Genomic DNA, 19661 nt, shown 5'->3' with positions numbered 1-19661 from the left:
TATAATAGCTGCTTTCCATTGAGGTGAACCATTTATGGGGCTCTGGTGTTGTGCATGCTCATTCATTAACATGGCTTACTGGAACACGTAATCATACATTTTATCATTTACATATCAGGAAGAGCATGTGTCTATTAAAGGCTCTACTCACCCATGATGCACTCAAACAAATATCTCCACTGAGTTTTCCTGATACACCTCCTCTGAAGTCTGAGTGGCATGTACAAACCATTTCCTTTTTAATTTTAATGCTCTGGTTTAGACAATGTACATGTCTTTCCAGTAGATCTCACTTAAAAATAGTTTGACTTATAGCTGGTAAAGCATATGTGAAACCAACAGTGTTAATGATATCCCTATTCTGTGATGTTTTCCAGGAAGCTGTCCCAGTCAGCTATCATGCAGAACAATAGGGCTGGAACTGCTCAAGCTAAATGGGATGCAGTCATCATTTATTTAATTAGTGCACCTGTGTTTTTGTGCCTGATACTGTATGACAGGTCAAGATAGCCGCTGTGTCTGTTAGTTCATGGTTGAGTGACTGCACCTCATTTAATGGACCATTTTCACTGCTTGCTATTTGACATGTCATAGCAGGATAAACAAAGCTGTATTTAACAACATTAATGACAGCTGCCTTCCTGATTGGACACAATCACACCCAGCAATCTTTGAGCTTGAGAAGCTGTTTGACTGCAGTAACAATGTGACTGCTTTCTTGCAGGGAGAGTGGGAGTCTTTTTTTTTTCTCTAAATACCTTACATTCAGATGATTTAATATGACAAATATATGAGTAACAACAGGAAAAATGATTTCCACCTTCTGTTGTTAGAAAGACATTTCAAAAGCTCTGAATAGCTTACTATTATGCATTATGATCTGACTTATTACTGCGATGGGTTAAAACCACCAATGAACAATTGGCCTACAAGAAATCACAGAGACAACCTGAGAGAAAGGAGTCTAGCCTCTCTCCAGTGTCCCTGTTCGTACCTTCAAACCTGAAGGTGAAAACCCAGCATTTCCTGATTTTACTTCTTCATAATAAAAGCTTTTAAATAATTGATTAATGGAGGAGTTTTATTGTGTAAAGAATTTATAGGAAATTAAACGTGTGCAAAAAAATTAAAGGAGCTTCATTAGTGTTATCACAGTGGGAAGGAAGAGTGTTTACAGCAGTTTCTCTGACCACTACACAAGCCAAGCATTTCTCAGTTTAAGACACACCTTCAAGCAGGTAGCCCTGTTGTAATGGATCCCTGCTGCGTGTGCCAAGTTAAACCGAGTAGAGCCAGGCCAGCAGAGGTAATGGAAAGATGCCAGTACACTTGAGTGGTCAAGACTGCAAGGGTCTATCTTATGCTGGGCGCAAAGCGGCGCACCACGCAGCACAATTGCATTGCTAGTTTCCGACTGACACAGTTGTCATTTCGTTGCCCAGCGCCCACGTTGTGTAAATTGTAAATGTACTTGCGCCCACCTATGCTCCCCTGGGCGTGTTGGTCTTAAAGTGAGGTGTGGTCAGGCGCACTGATGGTGGATTGCTATCTTGAGGCAGCAGAAAGTGAAAGTGCTATAGACCGACAAAAAGCTGTTCTGAAGTCAAAGGTGCAGTCTGTTTCCTGATGTTTAAAGGACGCATTAGATGCACCTACACAGGTGGGTTCACACCGTTCATACATACGCTCTGATTTTATCATTAGAGAGGCTGCTTTGTTATTTTAAACATTTCACTGTAACACATATCGTGGCACATTTAATCAGCAAAACTAAAAGCTGTAGTTATAAACTCTCCAAAGGAAACAAGTCAGGAGTTTTAATCAATCAATGAATTTTATCAGCTGTTCCTCGTGCACAAATGTGCATGTTAATGTACAGATACACATATGGTTTCTGCTGCTGGAGGATCGCTGCAGGTAATGTCATTAATATTTTTCTCATTAAAGACATATTTCTCCCCTCTCATCCCACCGTTATTGATCGGGATGATACTTTTTATGACCCGTCCTGCCTGATCCACAGACTGATATCCAAGCACACACAGAGGGACACAGCAGCTCCATTAAATATCAGTGTATTTTGTCATATGCAGTCAAACAGAGTTGTTGATGGGACAGATGGTTGTGAAACAGTGGGGCAAAGGGTCCAGCAGCAGAGGATCACATCCCTGTCCCTCAGCGAAGAGGACTGCTACTGTTTAATGTCTCAGGTCCTGGTTCACCTGGACCTTAAAGGGAATGAGAGACGACACTCGGATTGGTTTGATTTATGTTCTGCCCAAAACACACACATGACTAATACAGAGTCTAACAACCACCTCTTTACGCCGTGTGCCCAGATTATCTGCTGTTTAACTAGCAAAATGGACTTGGACACGCCCTAAACACACTGGTGCGCTGTGCTTTAGACCATCTAAATAGCGCCCAGAGTGTTGGTATTGGGACAGAACTACAGTGTGAGATCTGTTTCTGAACCCTTGGACAAGTGTACCACCACTGACTAAACCAGGCTATGACCAGTTGATGGGAAGGCCAGTTCAGCTGTCAGTATTCAGTAGCTGGGTCATTAATGGCTCTGCATCTTCTCTCTGCTAGCAGGGGCTCTATCCATTATGTCATTATATCATGTCATTACACACAAATAAAAAAATCGTTATGAATATTAAATTTCATTTCTGACAATAGATCCCCCTGAATCCTGCACACCAGATCTTTTTAAGCCACGAGACAGAGATTATGGGTAAATGAGGTGTACTTTGGTGGAACAAAGTCTCTCTGGGTTCCTAGTCTAAGATGCAAAGACACAATTGAGCTAGCAGAAATTGTAATTTGCATTGAAGTATTCGACTGGACAGTGCTTACTATCTATCACTTGAGCATATTTAATGATGCCCACAGTCAGCCTACAGTGAGATCTGCTGTGAACTGGAAAACAAATGCTAACCTGAGTTGTGTGGCAGTCTTTTATACATAATGGAGCACACACACTTCCTGCTTGAAAGTGCTGCCCTTCTGCCGGTAGCTGTGAGGAGCTGCTTGTCTGCCTTCCCCCTCCCTCCCCTCCATATGCTTTCTTTTGGGAGCCTCGGAGGAAGCTGCTGGGCTGCCCTGTAAGATGCCCGCACTGCCTCCCTGTGCCCTGTTGCTGGTACTACTCTGTGCTCAGCACACAGGCAGGGCCCTCATGTGTCACCTCATGGATGCTGGTTTATTTAGGACGACAGGCAGAAACAGCTCTGGGAGAAACTGCGGGGAAAGGCACGCTGAGGCAAGCTGAGGTGGGCTAACCAGGGAGACCAGCAGTTAGGCTGGGAGCAGCAGAGACAAATCAAACTGGGGTCCTCACCCTCAGATGTTCTTTTACAACGAAGGCCCCTTTCCTGTCCTTCTCTTTCTGTGTCATGCTTTCAAGTCAAATCTGAACAAAAACTCAACACAACAAACCTAATACCCACTTAGATTTGTAAAAAGAAAAGACTAAATTTAGCATGAGTGAGATGATTTTCTTTTAATGACAGGCTTTCAGCTCGCAATATCAGATTTTAGAAAATGTCACAAAAGAATGTTGTAGTTCTCCGTAGCTGACATTAACTTGCAGGTATACCAAATATGGTTTTCATATAAAAAATATGTAGAATTTTCCTTCTGCATAATGATGCACAATAGAAATAATGTTTTTTTGATTGGGATAACTAGCATATGTGCAAGTTCCAGATGTAGATTTATGGGACAGATATACGGAAGTCAGTAGTGGAAATACTAAATTAAATAGTTAGACACTTTTAAGGTAAGATTTAACAGAAACATAAGTAAATTGGTTTGGGTTGGGGAGTTTCAGGCAAGGAGTCTTTCGCAACATGATCAACCATTTGACCCTAATTAGACAATGTGTGAGCATGATAAATCATGTGTTACATCTTATACTGCATGGTCACAGCCTATAATTTAATCTCCAAGAAAACGCATCAGTTTCACCACATGTATGTCCATGAGCAGATCACAGGTCTTTAATTTGTGTTTTTGTGTGGTCGCTAGACACTAAATGTCTGCGTTCACCGTATTTCCAGTAGACCCTGCTTACATATCCATTCTACTGGAGCCAAACACATGTACAATTGCGTCATTTCCGTGACTCTGGATATACAGTATATTGAGATTACATTATACATTGTGTGTTTGTTCTGTGTTACAAGATTTAGCTATACTTTGTGATTTCACACAGACTTATAAAGGTTAATTTTAAGCTTATCTAATGGATCAAATCATGAATTTGTTTAGTCGGATCCACATTATATCCTGTTTCTCAAAAATGTCTTGTTTGCAAAAAGTTTCAGAAAGTTCTTTAAGTCCCAAAAGTTACAATGATGCTTAAGGTATGTGCTCATATTATGACTGAATTTCATAATTTTGCCCAGTCGTTGAAAGTAAAAGACAGCGTTAGCAACATGGCTACCGTTAGCAGCCTGGACTGTCCAAAGCAAAAAACAACTGTAAGAATCCTAATTTGACCTAGAAACCGTGATCTCAGTGCTATGAAACGGCGGAGTAAAACAATTGTTTGTATTAATTAGTAGGTATTTTTATTATTTACTGATCTAGTAGAAAGAATGAGTTTTACACTGTATCAGGTCCAGGTAGAAAGGGAAACATATATCAACAGGGGAACGTCGAACGATTGCCCGTCTGTTTGCCTGTCCCTTCACTCTTGTTTTAAATCGATTTCTATCACTCTCCCTCTTCGCCTTTTTGTCTTGCGTTTCTTTTGCGGTGAGTTTCCACAGTTATTCCAGTTTTCCACTGTTACCTGGGGAGGTGTCATTTTTCTATGCCCATTCCACTGTGCACTCAGGATTTACTTCAGAATGATAACTTAAAGCAAAAAAGTTGTCTATTGCCAGTATAAGAAAGAGCAACAGTCGTAATAACTAGTATATACTCCCTCTCATAGCAGACTTTTTTTTTTTTTGCATTTTACACAGGTGTTGATAAAAATTGATGATGGCTGCACTGCATTTTAGATGGCCATGGTCCATGGATCTGATACTGAGCATGCTGCCTCACAGACACTTTATAGGTGCACATAAATGGAAAAGTGGCATTGACAAATATGACAAATATCTGCCTCCAGAAAGTTCTGTCAACTAAGACACAAGCCACAGAGCAAAGAATAAAAGATTGAGATGTGATGCTCAGGGATTTTTAGAATGCGCCTGGTTGCAGTAATGGTTTTTTACCAGGAGAGGTTAGTAGATGCACTACACTACCACTCTTTGTATCCTCTCTGTGGATACGGCCCGGTGCATCAGACTTCTGTCATATCAGCCTGGCAGACCAGAAAGAGGCAAAAATATTCAATTCACTTTACAGCAGCTGCACTGAAAAATTGTGTTTTGTGTTTTGTCTAAATTAGTGTTTTTAATCCAACAGGTACCTCTGGGCTATTGGCAAAAATGTGTGGAAAAGATGGAAGAAAAGATTCTTTGTGCTGGTTCAGGTAAGCCCATATAGTAGAGTCATACTTTCACTGGATTTTATTTCTTTGGTTCCTACATTATACAAGTCAAACACAACAAATCACAACCACAAATGGCACACTACATACAGTAGGTGAGTAGGTACAATTGGTTGTTTGAATGAGACGTAGCATCACTGATGTTTATAGGTTGCCACTTTGCCATTCATGAAAGAAAATGTCATGAGTAATTTATAATAATCATCATCGTCATCATCATCATACACGTACAACAAAATATTGTTCAGTTGCAGCCCTGTTTTGACCTAGATATAAATTTACACAAAACTCCATGCTGTTGCAGGTGATAGAGGGACACATCTTTAGAGAGTATTTAATGCTCTACTTTTAAAGAGTATGACCTAAACCTGCTCCAATTGGAAAGTGTCAGTGAGATAACTTTTGTTGTGAATTGGCACTATACAAATGAAGATTGATTGATTGATAATTTCTCAAAATCTACAGAACACTCTCAAGAAATTAGGATATTGGATAAAAGTATATCTTTCTTAGCGATATTGATGTTCTTTCTAATCAAGTTAAGGCAGATTGATAATTGATGTAATATTTGGTTATATGTTGTCTTGAAGCTATTATGCTGCTTAGCAGCTGTGGCCAGTTAAATCCAGTCAGAGGTCTGACAAAGTTCACAGGGTCACAGGGTGGGTGCTCTAACAACCGGGTTCTTGAAGATTTGTTCAACTAGCCATTAGCTTTTCTATCTTAAATCTACAACAGGAGAAGATGCATCGGTGATGGACCAGTTCACACTCATAGCTCCTTTAGTTATCAGATTAGAGAAAGATACTTAACAAATATATGTACATGTTTTCAAGATCTTTGCTATATATCATACTTTCAAAACTTCAAAATCAAATTTGGACTGACAAGAAAACATGCTGAGAATCTGATTATACCCAAGAGAGAACCCTGAGCAGCCTTTAACATCAGTTGTGCTTTATGGTGATAATATTTTCACTGCCCACATGTTGTGTCTGCAGTGAGAAAGAGAGATGCAGCCAAGCTGTCTTCCCTCGGCTGTCAGAGAAATGATGGAGAGGCCAAGCAGGCTTTTGTCAGGAGATGGGGCGGTGGGGGTGTGGGGGACGGTAGCAGCCATTTCCTGGTGGCTCTGCATTGGGAGGTGGGCAGCAGGAGGGGGGGTACAGCTTGTCTCTTGTGCGTTGCAGAGGATATGTCTCAGAGCTACAAGTTGACAGGGGATTGACAAAGTCGAGTGAACACTAGCTGGCCTAACACTTGCAGCTAGAAAAGCCTGAGCACCGCCAACTTGAAGCCTCTCACTCGCTCCCAGCTAAATATATAGCAAGTGACAAATACTGGTCAATAGACTGAGCACTCGTGTGTGTGTGTGTGTGTGTGTGTGTGTGTGTGTGTGTGTGTGTGTGTGTGTGTGTGTGTGTGTGTGTGTGTGTGTGTGTGTGTGTGTGTGTGTGTGTGTGTGTGTGTGTGTGAGTGTGTGTTTGTTTGTTTTTATGTCAGTCTGTGGATGTGCATGGATGTTTGTCTTGAGGAATACAGACACTGTCTGACTATTGCTGTGTGTGTTTAAGTACACATGCTGTTGGTACACGTACAGCAAGTAAATGATTACTGTTGGCAATCTGTCATCATTTTGCTTTTCTACTACACACTTTAATCTGAATCCATATCCCTTAAGTTTTGCTCATCCCCTTGGCAGCCCAAAATTAATGTCATAGTCATCACATCCAAAATCCACTACATGTGCAAAAAATTATTTGACAGACTGCCAAAATTTGGAATTATAACAATTATATCTGAGAGACAGGTTGGTAAGACAATTTATGATTTTGAATAATCTGGTCCAGAGGTAGCATACAAATAGGAAACAGAAGGGGACCAAAAACGGAGCCTTGAGGGACACCACAAGTTAGCTGTTAAAGACGTAGTGTTTCCAAGGGCAACTGAAAAGGTTCTGTTGGAGAGATATGAGTGAAACAAACTTAGAGCTGTACCTTTTGTTGCTAACCCAAGTCTCCAAGAGATGCAAGAAGATATTGTGATCAAAGACAGCACGTGAATCTGAAAGAACTAAAACTGAGCTGTCACCTCTGTCCACAGTGAAGAGTAGGTCATTAGTAACTTTAATAAGTGCAGTTTCAGTACTCGACTGGTCAAAACAAACCATTAAGGAGATGACATTATTTTCTCCAAGACCTTAGGTATAAAAGACAATTTGGAGATTGGTCTGTATTACTTAAGGACAAGTGGTCCAAATTGGGTTTCTTCAGCATAGGATGAACAATGGCATGCTTAAACTTTTCTGAAAATGTACATGATGGAAGATAATTATTTAAAAAATTCAAAATAATGGGGCTGACAGTGGAAAATATCTCCTTGAGCATCTTAGTGGGGATAATATGTAAGATGTAGGAGGATGAGTTCATATGGAAGACTAAGTGGAGAATGGGAAGAATGCTGAATGTGGGATCTGATATTTCCTATTTGTTTAAGAAAATGAGTGAGTAATATTTCAGACAGTGCAGCATCAGCTTCAAGAGAGGAAGTGGGGGGACCATTAAAGATGGAAGCAATTCCCTTAAAGAGAACTTTAGGATTGTGGAAATCATTTCTAAAAAATAGGCTGACTTTTCATCCAGAACTGCTTTCTGATAACTTTTAACTGTTTTTTAAGGTTCTTATATGCCATTTAAATTGTTTGCTCTTCAGTTTCCATTAATATGTTCTACACTCATTTAAGGGTTGGGGTGTGATCATTCAGCCAGGAGAGGTTAAGTTTCCCGGTTTTAAACGGTGCAGTTTGGTCAAGGATAGATAGGCACTGATTATTATTATTATTAGACTCATTAAATCAGTCTAACAATGCGTCAGGATTTAGAGGAGGTACGGTAAAATGAAGGAATCATGATTTAAAGATGTCACAAAATTAACTGCAGATCTGGCGTTTAGAATGTAAGAGTGTGTTGGACAGCAGGGGCTACGAATGGGGAGCTGTAGGGAAACTTTAAAATACAGCTTTACAGGGGTGGGGGGGTGGGGGGGTGGGAAGGAGAGCACACATTAATTAAAAAACTTAACTCAGGGATCATAAAGTCCAGAATATTAGAAACAATAAAATCAATAATGATGTAGAAGTTATTACCAATGAAGCTCACATTTAAGGGACCGAAATTGTAAGGCGTCAGTGCAGAGGCAAAAGAAACGGGTATAAAGTGAAAAGTACGTAAGTTGTTATTATTTCTACCTTTGGATGTCTCTTGTGGACAGCAGACTCTGTCACTGATAATAGTCTGTATTGGCAAAGTTCCAGGTGAGAGGGTTAGTCAGAGATGAGGCTGGTTGGGGGTACTAGTGGGAGCAACTGTGCTTAGGTTTGAGATGGTTTCTTTCAATAATGGAAAAGCTTTGCACCCTCTCTTCCAAATCTGAGGCCCATTCGGGAAAGGTTTGTCTACACTTATAAACTTATCTGGATAACTGAATTGTATATTAGGAATGTAGGGAAGGTTTAAGTCTGCTGAACTTTTCACCACACTGTGTGTGTGTAAATATAATATACAGAAAGTGATGTTTTTTTTGTTTGTTTGATTTTTAATGGGCCAAAGTGCAGTCTGACCAGGTGAATGTTGAGTCTGAGTCATGTATAGTTCCACCATTGTGCAGCCAGGACAGGAAACAGTTGGGATTCATTTTGAGGGAGTGTCAAACCAGTTAGCAGCAGTAGAGTATATTGAAGGGCTGTGGTGTATGGTTTCACTATGTCCTGGATGTAGGATGGGCCTGAGCTGCGAAATAGTAGGCAAGTACCAGAGACTTGAATCAGTTTTGAGCAGTCACCAGTAGCCAGTGCAGGGTGTGGAGGAGCACTTTAGTGTGAAAGAACTTGGGCTGGTGTAAGACCAGCCAGGCTGCTGCATTCTGGATGTGCTGCAGAGGTCAGATGGCATGGATTACAGATCAGCTAAACCTTGCGTGTTCATGGTGAAGAGGATTCATGGACTGAATTGAACTGCACATATGTCCACATCGGTCATTCAGTTCACTTCAATTCAGTGCAGTTTAGTTAAGTTCGTGTAACTTCAATTGATTTCAATCAATTTGAATTCACTTGAATTCAGCCCAGCTTAGTATAATTTCTATCCGTTCATTTTAATTTAATTCAAGCCATTTAACTTTAGTTCGCTTTGCATCAACTCACATACCTTCATTTAATTTCAATTAAATTTCATTTAGTCTAAATTATTTAAACTCAGTTCTATTAATTTCAGTTCAATTACTTAACGGTAATATCAGAATTAATTTAACTCAATGCCAAGAATATTAAGAATAGCAGGATATGTATGTATATTTTCGGTTCAAATAAATTTTATTTACACAGCCCAAAATCACAATCACATTGCCCCAGTGGGCTTTACAATCTGCATAGTGAACGACATCCTCTGTCCTTAGACCCTCGACTCGAGTGAGGAAAAATGTGTCATATTGAGAAAAAAAAATAAATAACAGGGAAAAAAAAAAGATGGATGGTTCTGAATTAAAAACTCTGAGCCCATGTCAGAGATGGAGCAAATATTAGAGATATTTGCTTTTGGCTTCTGAAGTTTGTTTGTGAACATATGCCACATCCAGCAAATCATCTCCAGTGTTTATGTCCATGTGTTTCCTGTAATGATGTGACTATAAACGACTGTAGCAAGCCCTTTCACTCTATCTTTATCACTGTCTCTCCCCCTCTCGCTCTCTTCTCTGCTGACTGACAGTTCAGGGAGAGAGAGAGATAAAGGAAGCCAGTGTTTTGGGGTATGGGTAGAGGGGGGTCGGTAGTTTAGACTCTGTTTTGCCACTGTGGTGGCCCGGAGGCAAGGGAGCTGCTGGAGAGTCAGTCCGGTTCCCTCCATCCTTTACTTGGCCTCAGGTCTCATCAGTGTTGTCGTGGGGAATCTCATTTGTCACACACACACACACACACACACACACACACACACACACACACACACACACACACACACACACACACACACACACAATGCAGCTGCAGCTCAACTGAGAGCTACCACTTGCAGCGGCAGAGGTGGCAACTGTGACGGATTGGCCAGGGCTTGTGATTTGTGACGACAGGCTGGTATGACTGGCAGCTACAGTAGCAGCAGGCCAGCTACAGCTAGCAATAGAGTCACTACACCTCTTGTTACTAACACTGGTTAGTGCTCTCTTGCAGGGATTTCTGCAACTTTGTATTATCTCAAAAATTAGATCTCTATTATTCACTAAGAAGCTGGAAACTGTCATACTGTCATTGCATCCTGCTTAGATTACTGTAAGTTGCTGTCTTCCTGTCTCACTCAATACAACCTTTCCAAACTGCTGCAGGAAGCCCGTTGCATCTCTTGATTGGTTACCTATACATTTTAGAATTGATTTTATAAGTTTTAATGATTACTTTTAAAGCACAATTTGGGTTTGCCCCTATCATTGACTCACTGACTTCCTTTGAGCCTAAATGCAGCCCCTCCTCCATCTGTTAGTACTTCCTAAGTCAAGCCTAAAAACCAGGGAGCCTAGCAGTCAGGGCCACATGACTTTGGAACGAGCTGCTGGAAGAGATCCTCTGTTTTTTCTTTTAAATCTCTCTTTATCCTGAATTGGTCATTCTTCCTTTTTTATGTCTTTTAGGGTATTTTTTTTTTTTTGTTATAGGTGTCATTTCTCTTGTTTTTATGCCTTTGCAAAACACTTACATGAATTAACAATAACTTTATTTATATAGCACTTTTCAAAAACAAGTTACAAATGAGATACATTATCTTATGGATGAAGTTCACATTTTAGTCTGAGAGATACACCAGAGGAAACCCCAGTTTTGGGTTATGGGGCACTAGAAGAAATATCAGGGAGTGACTAAATCGGGTGTACCCAAACTTTCTCCCTTGGAGGGCCAAAACTGTAGTTTAATGGTGGGCCAATGGCCAAAAGCAAACACCTCCTGTATCATTAAGAAAGAAATTGGTACTTGGAGCCCAAGTTCTTTTAATTAACTGCGCATGGTGCTCAGATTTTGAAAAATAATTAATGATTAGGGATTCTATATATTTACAGAGCATGTTTACCTAAAACATATAATACAGCACAAATTTTTTAAAATTATTTTTTATCCTATTTTTGTTTGAAACATCTGGCCAAATTGAACCGTATGGACGAACTTTGGCCTGTGAGTTCCATTTTGGGCAGCTCTGGAAACAAGTGCATGACTCTGTGACACAGGACGTAAGGTGCCACCCGCGGGTGAAATACCAGGCTTTTAGGGAGTCCAACGTCAATATAGTCATATTAAGTTATGTAATTACAACTCTTGGGATCTTTATTTAAACTCTTTCAAACTTTTAAACCCTCACATGTTTAACATGTTTGTCTTGAGTTGTCTCTGATGAAACCCTTTTCAAGCGGTTTCAAACAAACATTTGTATTTGTATGAAAACAAAAGATTGCTTTATACTCTTTATCTTGCATGCACACAAGCATGCATGCACGTAGACACACACAGCCTCTCTATTCGCTACTTTCTTATTCCATACTCATTATTGCTGGTCATGAACACAAATCTTTTCCCTGTATACCTCTTCAAGTTAACCTTCTGATTCAGCCACTTTATTATAATGTGATTATCATAACACACATGCACATGAGAGGTCCACTACAAGTAACACAGCTGTCACATACATACCCCCTCCCTCTTTTTCTGACTCTCTCTCTGGCCTCACTCTCTCTCCTGTGTGTGTCTTGCAAGTGTCTGTTTTCTACTTGACTGATGCATTTAATTTCAAAGGAATTACATATAGTTTCCCCCCTTTTAAAATTCTCCTGAATTTCTCTTCATCAATTCCAAAACAAGTTGGAAATGTAGGGTTGTATCCTCACGGTTGAATCAGTGACTAAAAATTGTGGACAAAAGTCACTGTGATGTCATCCATTCGTTTTTTTTTAAGTTGGTGCCGGCTATTGCCATCTTGGAAGTGCCTGACTCTGGCTAACTACCTGCTAATACAAAATAGGCAAGGTGGAGCTTGGGTAGAACTGAAGCAAGACTAGTTAGTTAAACAAGGCCACCTAGCCATCAGTGTTCGCACATAAAGATTAGTGAATTAGTGACTGCGGTTTAATGCCCCATACAACCGGAATTACACTTGCTAACATCTGCCTTTTGTGGTGCAATGTGAATGCACATTATTGGGATTTACTCATGGGTCAATTCGCCCTACAGTAGTCACGGGTATTTCTCACAAGCTCAGCTCAGCTGTGATGTGAACACAAGACTTCTCAGGTGCGATGGTATGGCGTATGTTGAAGTTTTGGCAATGGGCTTGTAGGGCTGTCAGTTTTTCAAAAAATCAAGTTCAAATGAATTTGAAATGACACGCAATTTATCCGAATGAATTGGAAAGTTGCTTCGGCAGCTCCGCTTGTCTGTGGTGCCTTGGCCTCTGCTGCCTCACGTGGGTGACAGGCTAGCAGGTGAGTCCGCAGATTTGTTGTTGTTGTAGAGTAAGACAAATGCTTTGTACAAAGTAGACACAGCCTTATCTTTGTTAGTTACTTTTCCATCTATGGTGAAGAACCCAAATGCTTCCACACGCCAATTCTCAGATGCTTTGGTGTTCTGATTGTCCGCCCAGGATGGCTTTGCTCGCTAGTGTCCTCCATTTTCATAGTAAACAAAATAACATTACTAGCTGAATTGATAGGTCAAGGGTCAATAGGGCATGCAGTAGGTCAAGCTGATAGTGAAGTTTTAGAGCGGCCTCTGCTGGATCACAAGGCAAATTACTTTGAACAGTTTGTCGCCCTTAAGACTGTAATTTTTGATTTCGAACAGTCATTACGTAACGTCATTACATTCGAATAGGAACTTATTGTCCCACTTGCGAACGAATGTTCGAATTTCGAATAAAAAGTGACAGCCCAATTGGCTTGTTAATGTCTTTCCATCACTCTGTCAAGCAGCACTTGAACATCCTTGTTTGTGGCTTACTATGCATCAGCTGCCTGATCGGTACAGCACATGCACAACTCATCAGAGATCAGAAAGAAGCTAGATGCCTCACTCCTCAGTAACTTCCCTTATCAGCTCCGGTCTTCTAAGGTCTTCTCAGGCCTTCTGGATCTATTCTGACGAGGTATATGATCTGCTACTTTCTACTGTTCCCTGTATTTCCGGTGCGTGATGACAAATGGGACACACAAGCGGGAAAAAAACTGAAAGGTAAAGTCATCCACTGGCAATGTGAAAGGAGGTAATTCGAAAAGTAGTATTGCGCCTTAAAAAAAAACAGGGTTTGTGGTCAAAGTGCTTTACAGAAAACATAAAACAAAGTGAAAGCAGCAATAGAGCAAATAAGACATTTTCACGAGACATGAGTATTTAAAATACATGAATAAATATACTGTGCACACATACAAATGTACAGTACGTGAACAGACAGACAGACAGTCAGTCAGTCAGTCAGTCAGTGGTGTAGTGCTGCTGGAGCGCACTGGTTTCCAAGTGAGGAAATATGGTCACAGTTTGCATAATCCAGTTGAATGTTAACATATTAAAGTGATGAATTGCTAAAACTAGTTAGTTGAATGGCATGTTTTGAGCAGAGGTTGTCATCTTCTCAGCAAAGCTGTGGCACGTGCAACTCATTACATTATGTGACATGTATGTAATGAGCTGGGCATGTAGTATCATCCTGTCATTCAGTCTGTGTGTGAGGACCGAGGGGCTGCATTTCACCGACCTACACACTCAAAACTAGTAACTAAGAGTCACAGGAACAGAAGCAGCAACTGCATTTAGGACCTGAGCCAACAAACTATGAACCCGTATTCATTTAAAACATGACTTATCCAGGCTTTGGGCACAGAGTCAATCAGAAGTTTCTGCTCTGACATTTTCAGCAGCAAAAATATTCACAGTGGGAGAAACATGACAAAAGTTACAGTGCACAGCAGCAGCTTTGAATAAACTATCAGCCTACCTGATGCAGTCACACTTTCTGTTGTCACCTACTCCAAAAGTGTCCTGTGCCAGGCTTTGTGTGAGGTTCACGGTGACAAACTACACTGTGGAAGCCTGCCAGTCAAAGAAGATGAAAACAAATGAACTAATGATGATCAAACATTCTGATGGTAAGTCCTAATTATGAGAGAAAAAGCGATAATCATGAGATAAAAGGTAGAAAAGTCATTATGAGACCAAAAGTCCAAATTTTGAAATAGAAATTAGAACAATTTATACACATATATATATATATTTATATATATGTGTATACATTTTTATATATATATTTTTATATATATATATATATATATATATATATATATATATATATATATATATATATATATATATATATATATAATTTATTCCCATGGTAATATATATTCTCATTGTAAGACATAATTATGAGGTAAAAAGTCTTTATGAGTTTAATGTGGACATTTATCACAGAATTTTGAATTTCTATTTCAAAATGTTGACGTTTGGTCTCATAATAATGACTTTTATCTCCTAATTTTTACTTTTTTTCATAATTTTTTACTTTACTTATTTTTTATAATTTCTACCTTTTATCTCATGATTATGGCGTTTTCTCTCATAATTATGACTTACCATTGGAATACTTGATCATCATTAGTAAATGTAATAAAATAGATGTTTCACCTTCAAAGTACTGGTAGTCTTTGTGAATTTTCACTCCAGTTTATAGCTAGGTAACATTAACTTGTAAGGATGAAGGCAGCAAAACATCATTTAATTTTTTGGAATAGCTAAAAAGGTTAAAGTTAACGAAATAAATTGTTAAAAATAACACCCCATGTGCGTGTCTTAGGTGTACTCCAGTACTTAAACAGATAAATAGCACCACAATCCTGCACACACACACACACACACACACATATACTCACACATACACAGGCATTAATTGATTAAGATAGGATGTTCTTATATGTATCTTTCACCAAAAGATTGTTGGTGAGATCGTGCAGCAGTTAAGAGTCTTTGATCTGATGACATGAGGGTAGAAGTTTTGTAATGCTGCAAGGGCTGTTAACACAAACAGAAAAATCTTGTAGGGGATTCGATACCGGGCCAGTGTTAAGATGCTAATACAGGTGTAATGTGTTCCCTTCTTTTGCATCTGCAAAGGACTCTGGCTGCTGCATTCTGGACTGTAGTTGCAAGTGGTGTATGGAGCCTGGTTGATACCAAAATAAAGATAATGCAATAGTGGAGTCTTGATGATATAAAGGCATGGATGACTTTTTCTAAATCTTTAGGCAGAAGGAATGTTATGATCTTAGATATGATTCTGAGTTGAAAGAAGTTGGATTTGAATGATGTACTAATTTTTTTATCAAATTGTATTATTGTATTATTTTTTAATAATTGTATTATTGAATATTATTCCAAGGTTTTTTACATGGCTTATGTGATTAGATAGTTGATTGAGGGACTAGGTAGTGGTGCTGGAGGAGTTTGGTGGGTGAAACACTATTATCTCTGTTTTGTTTTCATTTAATTGTAGGGAGATATTATTATCCATCCCTTTATGTCATCTAGACATTTAGCGGGGGATAGTGGGTCCACTTTGGTCGTTGGGTTGAATCGGGAGCTACAGCTTGGTACAGCTGGGTGTCATCTACGTAACAGTGAATTGACATTGTGGTTCTGAATAATTTTACCTAAGGGAAGCATATAGGTGGAAAACGGGAGGGGACCAAGGACTGAGCCCTGAGGGACACCAAATTAGAAATACACAGGGGTAGAAGATGAGTTCTTACCAGAGACAGAGAAGGTCCTATTTGCTACGTATGTAAGATTGGAACCAATCAAGATGCCAACCCAGTGATGCAGAAACAGTATTGCGTGGTCCACTGTGTCCAAAGTTGCACTGAGATCTAACAGGACCAAAATTGAGGTAAGGCCACCATCGGCCACTACAAGATCGTTGGTTACCCTCAACAATGCAGATTTTGTGCTGTGGTTTGCCTGAAAGAAAAAAGTATGTTGCTATTGAGGAAAGGGACGATCTGTTGAAGGACTACTTTATCCAGTACTTTACTGAAAAAAGAAAGTTTTGAGATAGGTCTGAAATTGTTTGGTGTTAGTTAATCAAGTTTCCATTAATAGCGGTTGAACAACGGTGTGTTTAAGTGAGTGTGGTACATTTCCTGTAAGAAGAGAGCTGTTAGGAATATATAGTATACTCAGACCAATTTACCCAAAAACCTCTTTCAGCAACTTAGTCGGAATTACATCAAGGCAGCTGGTTGTGGACTTCATATCAGAAATAATTTTGTCAAGCTGGGGAAGGGAAATGGGCAGAAAATTGTCAAATGCTGGTGGACTCTTAAGTGGATTTACAAAAACCCTATCAGAGGGAGAGGTTTTCTATCCGATATTAATATTGTAAATTTTGTGTAAGAAGAATTTTTTTGAAGTCTTCGCAGCTTAGTGTTAAGGGTTCCAGGCTAGGTCTAGAAGGAGCGTTTGTAATGGAGTTAATGGTGCTGACAAGGATTCTTGGGTCATGGCAGCCATTTTCAATATACTAAAAAAGTGTATTGCTCTTGCATCCTTAACAGAGAGTTGGTATTTTGTCAAAAGATCTTTGCAAATATCATGGGAGGTCTGTACCCTATCTTTGCACTGTAGACCTTATAAGATCTTATGATAGATCTTATGAGGTCATTAAGCCACAGAAAAGCTTTTGTTTTACAAGCTCTTCTTTTGAGAGGGGCAATCGAGTCAAGAATGAGGTTACATGATTGGTCAAAGAGAGTGAGTAATCACAAAAGGATTCAAATTGGCATGTGGTTGGTGCTGCTCTGAATGCAGTGGAAAAAAGGGCAGCAATGTTACTGGTGAGGATGCAATAGTGAAAGTGCTATATGATCTGAAAGACATATATCGTTCAGTTCAAAGTAAGTAGGAGGGAGATCAGAGGATAACACTGCAAAGTTGCTAATAATAACAGGAATAATGACATTATTATCAGAGGTAGCACAACTACAATTAAAAGATGCAACAGGCAAATGGAGAATAGGTCTTACCTGGTGTGGAGACCAAAGTAAGTTTAATGTTCCTGGACAAAAGTTGTGAGCCTGTGTGGTTGCGGTGAAGGCCGAAAAGTTCAGACTGATTCAAAAATGATATGAAACTGTCCACAAAGGGGATGCCCCTTGACCTACAACAACCATTGGGCCAGATATGTAGTAGACGGAGACGACTGAATTAGTCGTCACCAAAGCAGGGAGGGGGTAGCAGGACCGAAATTACGCATTGTTTACCTGTAATGAGCAAGTTGTCGATGAGAGTGATAACATCTGCTTTGAGTTTTTCTGATTGCATTTCATAAGGATGTCTTACAATCAACTTTGCTGAGGAAGCCAGAGATGAAGAAATAATTTTGATTCTAATCATCAATTTTTTTACAAAATAAATTTAAAAAATCATTTGCAATAAAGGGTGCACAGCTCACAGACAACTTTGCAGTGTTATCCAATCAAATGACGGATGCCGCCTTGGGTGCGTTCCTTCGCCGATTAGGATTACTTAAGATTAATTATACATAAATATGCTGGCGTCTTAAATAGGTGGTGATTCAAATAGCTGGCTAATATGGTAAATTAGTGTATTTTGAGAGAAGCAGTTTTACAAACAGACCATACACCCGCCCCTACGGAGCGCTCAAAAAAACGGCGAAGGAACGCACCCAAGGCGGCATCCGTCATTTGATTGGTCCACACTCTAGCTGTCTCCCTATTGGCTGGTGAAACACAATATTTTAAGCGCAGGGAGGGACAGCCTTGAGTCTGAGCAGATACCTCAACCTGAGAGGACGTGCTTGTTCTGAGTGCGTGCACATTAGATTTGGGTGCGTAGACTTTAGTTTTGAACGCATGGACTTTAGATCTGAGCGAGCACAGGACATATTTGAATGCAAGCAACATTTTTGTGTGCAAGAAGAAGAAATGTGAGCACAAGCATGTGATTTTTGAGTTCAAGCACACATTTTGAAAGAAAGCAGCAGACATCTTAGTGCGAGCACAAAATGTGAGCATGAGGAGAATAAATCTGAGCACGAGAACGAGCTGTGTCACTGAAAAGGAATGAAATCACGCTCAAACTGAAAATCTACGCTCTTGAATAAAGATAGGATAATTCTTCCATAAATACTGCAATAATTAAATCAGTCTAATATTAAAAACTTGATATATAATCTCTCCAATTCAAATATGAAAAGTTTTTTTAAAACATCATATTGTCTCCCATCATACCCTGGGTCTTGTAGTTGGAGAAGGTGTAGGTGGAGAGCAACTGCCGCAAATGTATTTCCTTCTGAGTCAGCTGATAGCTGAACAGGTCTCTCTGTGATTGGTGCAGGTGAGTCAGTACACCTTCGCCATGTGCAGCTACAGAGAGAAGAAAGCCGAGCCTGTGGAGCTTCTCCAACTGGATGGCTACACTGTAGACTACACCGACCCCCAGCCAGGTAATAGCAGCCGTAACACACAGCTGTGCAGTGCATGACAACAAGCAATGCTGAGGACAGAAAAGCCTTACAGTTTGAAGTGCAAATCTGTTGTTAAAGCCCCTGCACACCCACAGTCTAACTACACAGGTATTTTCACTGACTTTGGCTGATTAGGCCTCCTCTCAGGATGCTGTGGGTGTGTACATTTTGCTTGATTGACATCTCCATCAGTGTCCTGCTCGTTTTGTTGCACTTGTTAGGGCCGGACAACTGGACATTTCTGAAGGTTTTCTGTCCATTTGTGTAATTTTTGTGCTTTTTATTGTCATGTTTGTGATCCTGTTGAGCAACAAATTCAGAACTTCTTCTACTGTCCATCCTTCAGGTCTAGATGGTGGTCGGACATTCTTTAACGCTGTGAAAGAGGGTGACACTGTGATCTTTGCCAGTGATGATGAGCAGGACCGGATCCTATGGGTGCAAGCTATGTACCGAGCCACTGGCCAGTCACACAAGCCAGTTCCTCCCACCCAGGTCCAGAAGCTCAACTCAAGAGGGGGTACAGCACCCCAGCTCGATGCACCTATATCTCAGTTCTGTAAGTTTTCAAATGTCAGAAACCTATT

At 40.0% G+C, this 19661-nt stretch overlaps 1 protein-coding gene across 1 annotated transcript in view; it reads left to right on the top strand.

Annotated features, from left to right (window-relative positions):
* cadpsa (Ca2+-dependent activator protein for secretion a) overlaps positions 1 to 19661 on the top strand; it is a 218921-nt gene that overhangs the window by 103380 nt on the left and 95880 nt on the right. The window contains exons 9-11 of the mRNA XM_073468331.1: positions 5428 to 5494; positions 18945 to 19053; positions 19421 to 19633. Of these exons, the coding sequence (XP_073324432.1) occupies positions 5428 to 5494; positions 18945 to 19053; positions 19421 to 19633 (389 nt within the window). The remainder of the gene's footprint in view (positions 1 to 5427; positions 5495 to 18944; positions 19054 to 19420; positions 19634 to 19661) is intronic.

This window comes from Pagrus major, chromosome 6, assembly GCF_040436345.1.
Source record: "Pagrus major chromosome 6, Pma_NU_1.0".
Classification (NCBI taxonomy): Eukaryota; Metazoa; Chordata; class Actinopteri; order Spariformes; family Sparidae; genus Pagrus; species Pagrus major.
The sequence above is the reverse complement of the archived record's forward strand: the minus strand, read 5'-3'. Positions and strand labels throughout refer to the sequence as shown.